The 13,368-nt window shown below is 48.5% G+C and overlaps 4 protein-coding genes across 4 annotated transcripts; 3 read left to right on the plus strand and 1 right to left on the minus strand.

Moving 5' to 3' along the window:
• Positions 1-242: 242 nt before the first annotated feature.
• On the plus strand, positions 243-1,173 carry DEU56DRAFT_754477 (uncharacterized protein; the record flags this gene model as incomplete). Its single annotated transcript, XM_041349824.1, has 7 exons — positions 243-285; positions 338-362; positions 472-631; positions 672-689; positions 791-902; positions 957-998; positions 1,058-1,173. 7 exons carry the CDS (start codon positions 243-245, stop codon positions 1,171-1,173), a joined length of 516 nt encoding a protein of 171 aa, XP_041210525.1.
• A 1,739-nt stretch (positions 1,174-2,912) lies between these two features.
• DEU56DRAFT_910809 (uncharacterized protein) lies at positions 2,913-4,645 on the plus strand (the record flags this gene model as incomplete). Its single annotated transcript, XM_041357224.1, has 13 exons — positions 2,913-2,988; positions 3,053-3,085; positions 3,144-3,163; positions 3,221-3,235; positions 3,291-3,329; positions 3,385-3,417; positions 3,473-3,486; positions 3,539-3,636; positions 3,740-3,799; positions 3,855-3,986; positions 4,045-4,276; positions 4,335-4,386; positions 4,442-4,645. 13 exons carry the CDS (start codon positions 2,913-2,915, stop codon positions 4,643-4,645), a joined length of 1,008 nt encoding a protein of 335 aa, XP_041210526.1.
• Positions 4,646-8,643: 3,998 nt separating this feature from the next.
• DEU56DRAFT_791899 (uncharacterized protein) lies at positions 8,644-10,736 on the minus strand. Its single transcript, XM_041352692.1, is given in 8 exon segments — positions 8,644-8,792; positions 8,981-9,417; positions 9,459-9,460; positions 9,475-9,586; positions 9,611-9,652; positions 9,707-9,997; positions 10,049-10,114; positions 10,167-10,736. 7 exon segments carry the CDS (start codon positions 10,624-10,626, stop codon positions 9,026-9,028), a joined length of 1,365 nt encoding a protein of 454 aa, XP_041210527.1. The 5' UTR covers positions 10,627-10,736; the 3' UTR covers positions 8,644-8,792; positions 8,981-9,025.
• Positions 10,737-11,866: 1,130 nt separating this feature from the next.
• DEU56DRAFT_733057 (uncharacterized protein) lies at positions 11,867-12,336 on the plus strand (the record flags this gene model as incomplete). The annotated part of the gene is made up of 2 exons (XM_041348319.1): positions 11,867-12,040; positions 12,091-12,336. Coding segments are annotated over 2 exons (420 nt in total), but the record flags the coding sequence as incomplete, so codon positions are not given.
• Positions 12,337-13,368: the final 1,032 nt, after the last annotated feature.

Raw genomic sequence — 13,368 nt, forward strand, 5'->3', positions numbered from 1 at the left:
GTTTTTTTACTGAACAGTGGTGCGCATACTCAGGCTAATCATCGATCTCTCAGTTCCTACGTTTTCGTGTTGAGCTGATGTGTTTCTGTGCAGCATCAAGCCGAAGTCTATGTGGATACTTTTGAAGCCCCACGTCGAATACTTTTGAAGCCCCACGTCGAATACTTTTGAAGCCCCATGTCGACAGCCTTGTGGCTAACTTTGCATTCCCCCAACTTACTTTTGACGCGTCCAAACAAGCCATGTGGGAGGCCGATCCTGTAGAGTACGTCCGTGCTAGTGTCGGTATGTTTATCTAGTTTCTGTTTCACATTTCCATATCTTATACACATGCCAGACGAGTATGAAAACTTTTCATCCCTGTCAGTGGCGCAACCTCGTTCCTCCTCTCCCATGCAAGCAACCGCACGAAAAAGTCCTTCCTCCCGATGCTCCAGTTTACATCCTGCAACTCACAGGAATACCATATAGAACTTCCACACCGGCCCAGCGCTTCGGCACATTTACAATGATGTCAGTCCTCGGCCTGTTCATCGTTCACCATCTTGATGTCAAGGGAAGCATCAAACAATTCGTGGTACAGTACGTCCTGCCCGACTTCACGTCGCAGGAGCCGTACTTGCGGAGTGTCGTAAGTCTATTTTGCTTCCCTCTGTCTTCATTCCCTTCAGCTGACGCGATTCAAGCATGTGAGGTGCTACTAGGTGTAGTGAACAAGGCCAGTATCACATGGGCTAGTGAAGAGGTGGGCATTTCTGCAAGCGTTGGTGTGCTGATACATTCTGCTTAGAACTTCAACAATCACTCCCGTGCTGTGGTGTTGGCCCTGGATGATCGCGAACTCCCCGTTCGCGTGCAGGCCGTACTGGCTATCACCGAATTGGTTGTCATCCACGACTCTGGTCCGTCGACAACTGCCGCTCATATTAATATTCAAACTAAGTTTTATTTTATAGTCAGGGATGCTGTCTCTCCGCAAGACGGCAAGGTCGTGCAAGGTGTGTCTCGTGTCCAAACCCACTGACACCCTCATTGATTTCGATGGTGGTTGTTTCAGATCTTCTCAAGCTTTCCCATGAGACAGACCTCGATATCCTCAATCACAGCATGAAAACTATGGTCGACCGCTTCCAGAACGAGCTTCTGCCTGTGGCTTCGCAGCTCACTGCATGACTGGTGAGCACCCGGGCCTATCCCTTACTCGCTATAATACGCTGATGGCATGTATCTAGGTCAGTTCCTACTCAAGTATGCACCTACTTCACCTAACACTTCGTCAGATTATAAATAAGATCGTCACGAAGTGTATCGACCTGGTGCGGGTCGTCCTACAATGTGGAGCGGACTGTCTTGCAGGGGACAAACTCGAATGCTTCAACTTGAAATGACATGCTCACTGCGTACGGTTGAACGTCCCGCTCATCCTTCTTGGACTCGGAGGGGATCATATCATTACAATGAAGAATGTTGCGCGGACTTGGACCTACGCCACATGTGTTCAGGACGCTATTGACCCTAATCGATAATCTGCCATGGAATAAGTACTTTAAAGTTGAGGTGCCAAAGATCAATATGAATGACTTGAACGTGCGGGATGGAACTTGAAAGGGCGCGCGACGGCTCTCACAGTTGCCTTGTGCACACAGTATCGGTTTGTTGCGAACTCTTATGATATTCTAATTTTCTTATGAGTGCCAAAGGCTGCTCCTAAACGGGAAGATCTTGAATAACATTACAATTTAATGCATAAACAACAAAAAACGAGAATCGTCGAATAAATTGGGAGGAGTGCGCTATTGTCCCTTGCGTACTGCGATGGCGACAGGTGGCGATTTTGTTAGGAATTGTAGTGCTATTCCAGATTCGTTAACAAGTGCCAAACGGTCTTCTCATGAGAAGATCTTGGATAGTAGTTCAGTTCAATGCATAAACAGTAAAAAATGAGAGCCGTTAAATAGGTGAAGAGTTTTGCGCTGTCGTGCATCGTTGGTCTTCATGGCCGCAAATCAAGACTTTGTTATGAAATCTCACGTCATTATACATTCGTTGACGAGTGCCAAAGGTACCTCCCACGAGATTGCCTTGGATGAGCTTGTGGTGCAAAGTGTAATTAAGGTAAAATGACAATGCGCAAAATATTTGGCATATGTAAGCTACTATCCCTCGTCGGCTGCAAATGAGGAACATCATAACCTTGTCGTGAACCGCTCATGTTACTGTAGCTTTGCAGGCGATGTATCTACAAATCAAATTTCTTATAGTATAAATGGCGATATTTAGCAGGAGCAGAATTCTGCCCTTCTATAATTCGCACGGGTACAATATCAAGGTCTCATCGGTTTACTGATGTAGCCTCGGTGTGAGCATTCCCTAAGTAACCTTGATACTTACCTCACCCGCGCCCGGTACATAACCACCGCGGCAGGTCACCGCATTATGATCATGTTTTGGAAAGATCACTCATGGCCACGCCGAAGTAGACATTAACATGGGCATTCCCTACCAGTCTGTCTCTTCATTGTCTGATGCTGTAAATGTCACGCTGACCCTTGCACATCCATCATCATAGTGGTCCGTTCTCTGTCACTACACGGCTCAGATATAATGAAGTCCTGCGTTTGGTCTATGTTCATCGATCGCTAACGATTTGTGATTACTGATGAAACTGATGCAGAATCACCCACACAGCAAGCTTCATCACAAACAGATTTTCCGGTGTTCAAATATTCCGCGGATTTCAGACGCAAGTTACATCAAAGTTATTCGAACGACGGCTTCTCACTACTATTCCTTTTCTACGTTCTGTGATCAATGAAGATTGCTATTCGAGACGCGGCCATTGTCCAGCCTCATCACTATAAAAGCGCTGGACGGTGGTAGGTCTGTACAAACTCCATACGCCTCATCCTGATATGACCTTCTACGTCTCAAATGATCCTACTTTGTGGCCATTCCTCAGTGCTGTTCAGTTTTCTGGCTATTTTCAAGGTTCGTAGAGAGCAAGTGGCATGACGATGTTGACGTCTCGCTATCATTGACCATGGTTTCACAGTTGTATCTTTCGCTGTGGTGGTGTACGATTGGGGTGAGCGAGATAATACTTTATGAGGGGATCGTTGATATATAAGTATGTGGTACTCAAGCATTAACATTCGCACAAGAGGTATGTTGATGTCATAACCTGCGCAGCAATCTCACATCTCTAAGAATGCTCTAACAGTTCGAACTCATCTGGGTGAGCAGAGTCCCATATCAGAAGCAAACAGGACAATGTGGCTGACTCGGGGCAGAGGCAACGCTGGTCCTTCATGACCGTTATTTATATTTGTGTACGTTATTTCATGAGCGTAGTCGCCATCCTGTACTGACTTCAACATATGCTAGGTCCGCTACATTGGAATACTATTTTCTCTGTATGTATGCAAGGCTAACGCTTTTACACCGCACTGCACTGATAAACTATATTAATCAGCATCTACCTACTATGTATGTATCCCAAAATACACTTTGTTCATTCCTTCTGACTGGAAGCATGTAGTGAATCTCCCAGTCCCAATGACAGATATAGTGGGTATTCGGCACCAACGCCTGACATTCTCATTCTCATTCAACCACTAACTGCATTCCTACACAGGGGTGAGTGACAATTTCTGTCAGCTTGATGGTTCAACATGACCGCAACAGCTGTAAGTTCATTCAAAGCATTGAGTCCATCAATGCCTGACACTGGGTTTTTCAGGCAACTTCAGTTATTTCATATGGATATTCGCGCCTGTTGTCGTCAATGCCATGCTGGGCGGTGAGCTCACCTGCCGCACCTTACTGATACTGACTTGACTGAAATATGTTGCAAGCCATCATGATGGCTCGGATACACGCCATGTATGGGCGATCCAGCAAGATGCTCATTTTTCTTGCTGCACTCTTGCTGGTTTCCACGATTTCCACTGGAGTTGTGGCGATAATTGGCCTGGGTTATTCAAGGGGTAAGCTTTCGTTATTGATGACAGACTTGAGTACACGGGACTCATGTAAAAATACCAGGGGAGGCCATATTGTGTGGTTACCATGTCTATCTTTACAGTATTGACACAAATGGATTAAATCCGGATTATGTCAGGATCATACCCACCATCATATGGGAGATCCTCGCCTTTTTTCTTGCAGTCTGGATTGCTATAAAACACCTCCGTGAACTGCGACAATCGCAGAGTGGATCGACCATTGGAGACTGTTTCACGGTGCTAATGCAAAGTCACATGTTGTACTTTCTAGCGTGAGCTCGGTAATTTGTATGTCGTTATCTCGATTCGCTGAAGTTCCGCATATGCTAGCTTTGCTGTCATGGCTTGCTTGGATCTCGGTTCACTGTCTCCATATATAACGGTGCGCTGACCTGCGACTGGCATCTCCATCTGACCACTCCTGATCATGTCTACAGTCGTCATATGGTTTGGGAGTTGAGGTGTATTATGGCATTCTCTACATTTTCCAGGGGTTCCAGATGTGTGTGCTGGGACCACGTCTGATCCTCAGTGTTCGTGAATATCATGCCAAGCTCATGGCCAGGTCCGACGGGGGAACACACATGACGTCCATTGCTTTCCAGGCTGGTGCAGATGCGTTGACTGGCGGAGATGTGTAACACTGGAAGCCATCCAAGTGATCAACCCCGGATAGTGGGCAGGGGACATGTATATATTTGGTTTCAGTTTCATTGTGGTATTTAAGGAGAGGTGATTTGGAGGATATATGTAGGAACTTCGTGCTCGTATTTATTTCGTGTTCCGGAGGATAAAATTATGTCTGGGAAATGTCATGTTACATTACTACTGGAACTACCTGTCAACTTATGCATGCACGGAGCCTACCGACGTCTCGCAATCATTCAACGAATACGGGTTTGTGTTGCTGCTTCTCTACCGACATATGATGGACCCAATGCGTGGGCTTCGCAAGGTGCGAGTTGTGATCATAAACGGATGCCATCCGGGAAATATTGGGATAGTACCAGCGTCGCCCGAAGTCATGAAAACACGAAAAACGCACCTCAACAAGAATATTCTTCCCTGAGGTTTTCCTCATCGTTCAGCCCTTGTAAGCACGCGGGCAGTTCTGATCTAATGCTTCTAGCGCTGTATGTGTCCTTATGTGAAGTGCGTTCTGCAAAATACACGATATAGTGGTCCAACTCGATGTTAGGTCCATGCTCAAAGACAGTACGGAACACACCTTCCGACTACGCGCGCGCGTCCTCTGGTAAGAACGAGATTTTTCGTCAGGCTCTAGTTCAGCGTCTGGGTCCTAGATGGACACGCGTCAGTGAGAGTAATTAATGGGTGTGGAGAGTTGCTGAAAGACGAGATGATGGGGGGGAGCTTGTTACCCATCACAAAAACGATCGTCGAGATCATCAGGACTTCTCAGAGCGATAAAGAGCCAAACGCCCGACCGAACGCGATAATCCCAACGGAAAAAGCCCAACAAAAACGCACCGAATACGCCACAAACCGCCAAAACATGCCCTCCAAAAACCGTGCAAGTTATGGGCTCCATCTGACAATTTGAAAACGTGATTTGAAGAACCATAATACAAAACACGACCACTCACCTCTCTCGACTACCCGCCCATTTGCACCCCACCCCCCAGCCCTCTCCAACAACTCTAACCTAAACAGCTCCACCAGCGGGAGGAGCGTTCCAGGTATCATACTGAGCACGAGGTGGGACTTGCCGAGGTCTAGGTGTACGCCGGAGCGGAAATGGGGGTCTATGGATGGGGAGCGGAGGTATGGGTGCGTGGATGGTGGGTGTGAGATGATGGGAGCGGTGATGTGAGTTCGTGTGTAGGTGTGACCTTGGGGGAAGGAGGAGAAGGAGAAGGGGGGTCCGCTCGTGATTTGCGCTTGAAGGGTTTGTTCCATTCCAAACCCTCTAGTTGGGCGGAAAACAAGACGTGGATACTGCAGCGGAATGGCTACTTAAGCGTTGTGGAGTTGTGTTGGCAAGATGGAAAAGAAGCGGGCGACAAACAAGGGCGATGAAGTGTGTTGCATGCAGGCAAGTTGATATTGGGTACTAGGCTCGCCAGGCTGGTCGATCTCGGAGAAATTTGGCAGGTCCGAAATGATGGCGTTGGCTCCAGGTGAATTGCTCCTTGCATTTTTCTCACGCTATTATGGTTATCGCAATTTTTTGTGAAGCTGGTCTTTCTCACTCTAACCTTCCAACGTGTGCAGACGCGATCAAGACTCACCAAGAGAGTTCTGGCTGTGCCTCACATCAAGAGCTGCAACTCCCAAAACTCGAACGCATTTGTACCTGATGCGTATGTTTACATCTATTTTAACTCATCCACAGTCATGGTGTACTGACGCCACGTTGTAGGATTCTTATAGGACTATTGTCTGCTCTTAATGATGCACTGAAGATACAAGGGCGATGTTAAAATCCCAATGGGTCTCCGACTGAGGACGAATTCACTAGTCTCAAGGTGATTGTTAACTCTAACTTTCATTTCGCTGATTCATTCTGAGCAGATGGTCCATTTTGCCAACGTAGGCCAGTGACTGGCGATGGTGCATTGTGCTCCTGGATACGTGATACTACCTAATGCGCTTTATTGTTTCCAGAGTCCAGACCTGTGGTAGCCTTTTTCCCGGATGACGACATCGTATTGGACTGCTGCGCTGGTTTCATCCAGGACTTAAGAGGGTACTCGAGTTACTTAATCACCATATGTCATAAAACGTGTTTCCGGCGATTACACTCGCCGACTTGGCCCCGGAACAATTACAACTTCGAGTCCTAACAACAAGAGACAAAAGAACCGCCGCATATCACAATTACTTCATTAATTCCCTGTTCCTCGCAACTTTGATTCCTCTCAGGACCATTCCCAATTCAACCCACTTGTTTTATTGTTAACCGCTGTCCTAACGAACTTCGCCGACTGCTCGTCGATTCCAAGGGAACCCGGAGCTACCCAAACAATAAGAATGGATAAATGATGAACGAATTTGATTGGCTAACGACTTTATAGATTACGTAAATGGACGGTCTTTTTGTCTTCCCCGGATGAATCTTGTGCAAACCAGCGAGGCGCGTTGATTATGACTTGCTCTGCTCACAGCAACAGGCCTATCATGTTTCACGGACAATAGTATGATCCTTCCTCCCGCTTCATATCCGTGGCCCAATCTATGTTTGGCGAGGAACGTCGCATCGTGTAAACATTGTCAGTTTCCCCATTCCTTTAAATCATGCCTCTTGGCAACGGATAAATACTCGACAGCTGAGAAGTAGGTCCCCCATCAATACGAATCCCCTTGAAAACTATCAGAGCTTCCCGAGCTCTACAAAGTATCTTCAACTTTGACCTATTCTTCGAATTCTTCCTTCACGGCAATGGACTCATTCTTCACGCTCGCTGCATTGGCACCCGTCTCTTCTGAAGAGACGCAAGCACAAGCACAAGTACCAGTTGACGAGGAGCACTATGGTGGCAATGCCAACTGCTACTGCGTCATCGCATGATCAGCATCGCGCCCCGTATGTTTTTTCTCCCCCCCTTGCTGTCCACGACTGAGTCTATCGCTAGAAAATCATACGTCTTTGATCGCAGCATCATCATCTGCCGCACCCCCGTCATTTCCACTGTACATCATCATTCTCCCCCCGTACATAACCACGATGCGCAGGTCATCCAACCCCTCTCTTCGTTCGCCTCATTCATTCTGTCACAGTTGACGGGATATTGTATATATTGTATTATTTATATCTCGATAGACGGCTCCTCCCCGTACTTATCCCGTCTGCCAGGATCTCGACACTGGAACACTTGTATATTTGCATATCACCGACCCGGTCACACTTTCCTTGATTTTCCATTACTTACATATACGTACGTAGGCTGCGACACCCTCTCTGGATATATGCACTGTGTGCATCTTGATTTCTTGATGTGTGATCTGAGTTGTAGCGCGCAGAGAGTGAATCACAACAAGTGTCCTGACCGAGACCAATGCTCGTGGTACTTGCTAAACCGTCGGGGAGTTCATTCTGCTTGCTGTGTTTGTTAATGGCGCACTCATTCTACTGAGTACGCACGGCGTGGAGTGGTAAGACTGGTGTTTTTCCGGGGCTCACATGCGAAGCAGTCACGACCGATCACCACGTCCGAAGCATGTTCTCTAACCAGCCCATATCGAACGGTCTTGCAAAAGTCCAATCATAAACACGCATCTGTTATTTCAAAACCACGACCTCGTAGTACACATCGTCTCGCGACTAGGGTTCGGTGAAAAAATGGGAACTTGCCTTTGGACACAGCCCATAGCCTCCGCCAACTTGATTGTGGTCTACACTTGGATTGTTGGGACGGGGATCATTATGGTATCACGCCTTGTCACTGCTGCATGTTGCGAACAAAATCAGTTGTCAGAATTCCCATCGATGCGCTGGCGTAAACACATAACTGATGCTCAATTGCGCCAGTGCTGAACGTGCTCAGACAAGCTCGCCCGATTCATTTGTCACAAGAATGCATCAAAATTTCAGACAACCCCAATAAATTACAGCACCTCGAAACAAAACTACAAAATCAACCTAACCACAAATCCCAAGGCGAAATCCAGTCCAAGAAGATCCGCAAATCCAAGAGAAAACAGAACCGCGAATAGATGGTTTCCCGTGCCACTTTAAAGGGCAGACGTGGAAGAACAGGTATAAGCGGCGATGAGACCTCGAGAGAAAGTACTTTTTTCCTCGTTCTGGAAACCCCCGAGGGAGAGTGGGTTGGATGGATGGTGGAGCCGGAGCCGGGATACTGTGAAATAGAGGAATGGCCTGTTGATGAGAAGAAGAGACGGCGACCGAGTCGCGGATACTACAATCAAGAAAGGAAATGGACGGAGTGGGGTAAATGCATGGAAATGGGGCAATGGATGCAAGGGATGCAATGGACGCAAAAAAATCCTGGAAAAAAAAAACTCTGCAAACAAAAACGCACTGCAAACAAGACACATCAACTGTCTCCGCGCTTACGACGAGTCTTGGGCGTCGCATCGTCCAGATCCAGAATAGCCTTCCGCTTTATGGACGCTTCATCGAGAGGGGCATCGACGGAGCTAATGGAGGGCCAAGAAGGACGAACGATGGGAATGCCGAGACCACGACGCGCAACGAATGGTCGATGATTGGCTTCGATGGGCTGGTGGGTACTGGCATATGCGGAAATGGCATCCGCGAGGGGTGAGTCCGGAACGACTTCGAATGCGAAATCCGTGCAATCGGAGTCGAAACGCGGGACCCATGAGGGCATCGTAAACAAAGGAGAAGGGGGTGGGGAGAGTGAACGAGAATGGGGTGAGGATGGAACTGATGTATGAGGTGTGTAAACCTCAGACGACAAAGACGCTATAAAGAAAAGATAATGAGCCACCAAATACGCCAGAAGCTGATAAAACCTTACTATCGAAATCATCTGTTGACGCCATCGAGTAGGAAGAGGTTGAAGAGCCGATGGACTCGTCGTCAGAGTCGTCATCGAATGCCGAACGGCAAACCTGGGCAGCCAGCGAAACTTGAGATACGGCTTGAGCTGCGACTTCGGGCTCTTCTTCCTCCTCTTCGATAACGGAAATCGCGATTCCTTGACGAACATGGTGTTAGCGCCAACCACAGCAAAAGAGACAAATCAACTGACCGGTTCGCTTCTCCACCTTGGTGAGCGCAGCTCTGAGCTCCACGTACTGGTGGAAGTACTTCTTGTTTTCTTCTTCCAGTTTGTGGCAGGCGCTCTTGGATGAGTCGACCTGATTCCAGAGATCCGAACGCTGAGCAAGAAGGAGCTTGATATCTTCTTGCAGCTCTGCGTTTTCGTCAGCGCGACGACGCAAAGATTCGCACTGGTCTCTGAGGCTGACGACCTCGGTGTACGCAAGCGTGAGGCGTTCCCTCATCGCGATGCTCTGATCCTCTGTCAATGAATCTGTAGCTAGGAGGTCGTCAGCCAAGGTCAGTTGTGGCGAGACACGGGAATACGTACAGCTCGAAGCATTACCATGAGGTATGACTTTCCCATCTGGAGATATGACATGCAGCTCAGGAATTCCTGTTCGCGAGAGTTAGAAGACGGCGAGGAGGATGAAGAAAAAATGTCTCACCTGCAGCCGCTCTCTTCAACTTCCTCAGCTCTCTCTTAGCTCCTTCGAGTTCCTTCTTCGTCCGAACAAGCGTGCCTTGTAACGCTTCGACCTCTTCATCGTGTTCCTGCTGCAGGTCGGATGGTTCTTTCCTCTCGGCTACCAGTTCGTCGCGTTCGGCCTTGAGGTTTGCGAGCTCAAATCGAAGCGCGGCGTTAGCCGATTGGAGGGAAGAGAGCATCGACCTTTGGGAGGACATCTTTGCTGTCGCATCGCGGCACATGGAGTCAGCCTCGTCGCGGCGGAGCTGTTCGATCTCCAGGTCGCGGGTGAGACGGTCCATCTGGTGGCATATGGTTGCGTTCTCGACCACTAGATCGTCAATATCGGCGTTTGCTGCGTCAAGATGGCCCTGGACACGCGTGAGCTGCCTTTGGAGAATGGCGTTCTCGTTCCAGGCGTCGGAGAAGAGCGCGTGCATGTGGTGGCGAGGGCCGATTGGAGCGCTGTGTAGCTGTGGGCTTATGTCGGAGCAGCTGATGCTCCACTGCAGGCGAGCCTCGGGGACTAGACGAGGGCTGTCGAGAGACGATTCCAAAATGGCTGGGGACGATGATGAGGAAGGGAAGTCGGATGTACTTGTGCCTGTCGCTGATGAAGAAGCGACTTTGGAAGGGCGGGCCACTTTCTCGGCTTGCTGAGGCCTGGGGGAGTCGATAGCTGGAGCGGGATCCTGGATTGCCGTAGGGTCGAGCTGGCAGATGAAAATATCGAAGGCTAGTCCAGCCATGATGACGACAACGTAAAAGACGACCTGAGCAAGAGGCTTGAGGACACCGAGCATGGAGACGAGCATGGAGAACGCGGAAGAGAGGCAAACATTATTCTTGATGGAAGACATATCGATAGAGATAGATAGAAGCAAGTAAAATCGTCTGTGTATATGCGGATATGCGAATATGCAGAGGACGATGGGAGTGAACAAGAAAGATGACCACTGGAGTTTCAGGTATGGGGTGGGGGTTTTTATACCTGGAAGGCTGACATGGTTAGTATGCCAGCCTCTTGACTCAGTTGACGATCCGAGTTTCAGCCTGAGCGGATTTCAAACCGGACTGCATAGCTTTGAATTAGGTGCAGCTGGTAAGAGAGTCTTGCACCTAATTCAAAAAAAGGCTTGTCCCTTCCTTGGTGAAGGTTCGAGCAAACCTGATATCCTCTGCCATGTAGCATGTACTTATAAAAATGGGCTAGTAAGAAGGAAATCAGTCCGAGGCGTTGTTTGGATCAGAAGCTGTTGTCAAACAAACAAACTTATGTAATCCATATATCAGAGGCAATTTCGAACACACCTGGTACATGCGAGGTGGTTTTGACGTCGACGATTCCAAGTGACAAATGACATGTTCTACATCGTGAACGACCGCCATATCGGCAGAATATGCAGAGATCTAACAAACATTATTGTTTCATAGAACAAATGAAATCCCACCTAGGGGGGAGTTGGGGTATCCGGGTCCGAGTTACAGCCCGTACCACGACTTCGCGGGCGCTCACTTTCTCCTTCAGTACGTTCGTTGCCTGGTTCGCCACTGCTACCTTGTCGCCTTTTAGCTCTTCAACATGGCCGATAAAAAAACAGAAAGCTGGTCTACGTGAGTCCTCATTATGCCGTGATTGCGGGTACTACAGGAATTCAATGTTTTGGTTGAACTTCAAGTATGGCCGGTCTTCTCCAGCAGATTGTCGAAATTCTCCAGACCTCGACAATTGCCGAGGAAAGAGGAAAGGATGTCCGGTCTAAATTTTGGGCCGCATACAAAAGAGTTTCCGGCGAATATGATGACAACATGCTAGAAATGTGCAATAGCAATATGGATATAATCTTGATATTTGTAGGTCGCAATATCTCATTTTATGACACTTATCCAACATTATCTACCAGGCTGGTCTGTTCTCTGCCGCCAATACTGCGTTCATCATTGCGATGCAGCCGAATCCTGTCGATACCACCAACGCTCTTCTGCTCCAGCTTATTCAAATCAGCCTCCACGGTCCCTCTGCGGCCCAGCAAACGATCCTTTCTCCTTCCACTGACTACTCTTCCAACTTCTGGACCCAAGCGCTTGCGTACACGAGCCTCTCCCTCAGTCTTCTCGCTGCCTTCGGTGCTGTCCTAGGCAAGCAATGGCTGAATTACTACAAGACGCACCGTTATGGCGGTGGATCACTTGAAGAGCGATGCAAGCAGAGACACGAAAAGTTCCAAGGGCTAGAAGCATGGTGGTTTGAAGGCGTGCTGCAGTCATTCTCAGACCTTCTCAAGGCCTCTTTGTTTCTGTTCGGCGTCTCCCTAGCAGCCTGGATGTGGACCCAGCAGCGAACCATCTCCATCCTCATCGTCTCTACGACTGCTTTCGGCTTCCTTTGTTATGCCATCACCATCTTACTATCCGCAAAATATCCCGATTGTCCGTTCCAGACGCGCCTCTCCTCAGCCATTCGGGCTGTTCTTCACCCCAATCTCCAGGAAAAAGAAGATTCCACTGCATCTGCAATGGAGTGGGTGCTGAATACCTCGACCTACCCTGATGTCGTGAGGGCGGCACTTGAGTTGTTGCCCATCATGTCGTGCAAACCCAACGTCAACCTCGCGTTGCTATACGAGAACGTGTTACGCATGTTCAGGGCTTGTTTCGATCTGAAAGGCCATCCAATGCTCGAAGACGCACTGGCATATGGGAAAGCGTTGATCCAGTTGTCCTGGAACGACACGCATCTGAGGGATATGCTTTGCGACCGCACGCAGGGATGGGATTTTTGGAAATCGTGGCACACCCTGTATCTTTATCGGGCAATGGAACAGTGTTTCACTTCATATTCCCAAATAAAGGGGACTCGTAATGCAGAGTCACGGTCGCGTCACCAAGCAGACATACGCACTGCCCTGCGTATGGTTGTACCTAACGATGGTGGATGGACTTGGGATGGTGAATTCAACCTGGAACTCAGTTCGGAGGAAGTTAGCTCGCTTAATGACATCGCAAAACATTTCTGCCGTGCCGAAGATTTTGAGGCAGCAGGATATGCTCTCACGTTACTCAGCGGCGCCCGTAGACCTAATGTAATTGATCCAGGCGACCTCACTTCATTTTTGGAACGCAGCCATCAGTCACGTCAATTGTGTCATAGCGCACTCCGTGCTGCTTGCGCTGTTTTCGAA

This window comes from Suillus clintonianus (assembly GCF_016758775.1).
Source record: "Suillus clintonianus strain FC179 chromosome Unknown DEU56scaffold_21, whole genome shotgun sequence".
Classification (NCBI taxonomy): domain Eukaryota; kingdom Fungi; phylum Basidiomycota; class Agaricomycetes; order Boletales; family Suillaceae; genus Suillus; species Suillus clintonianus.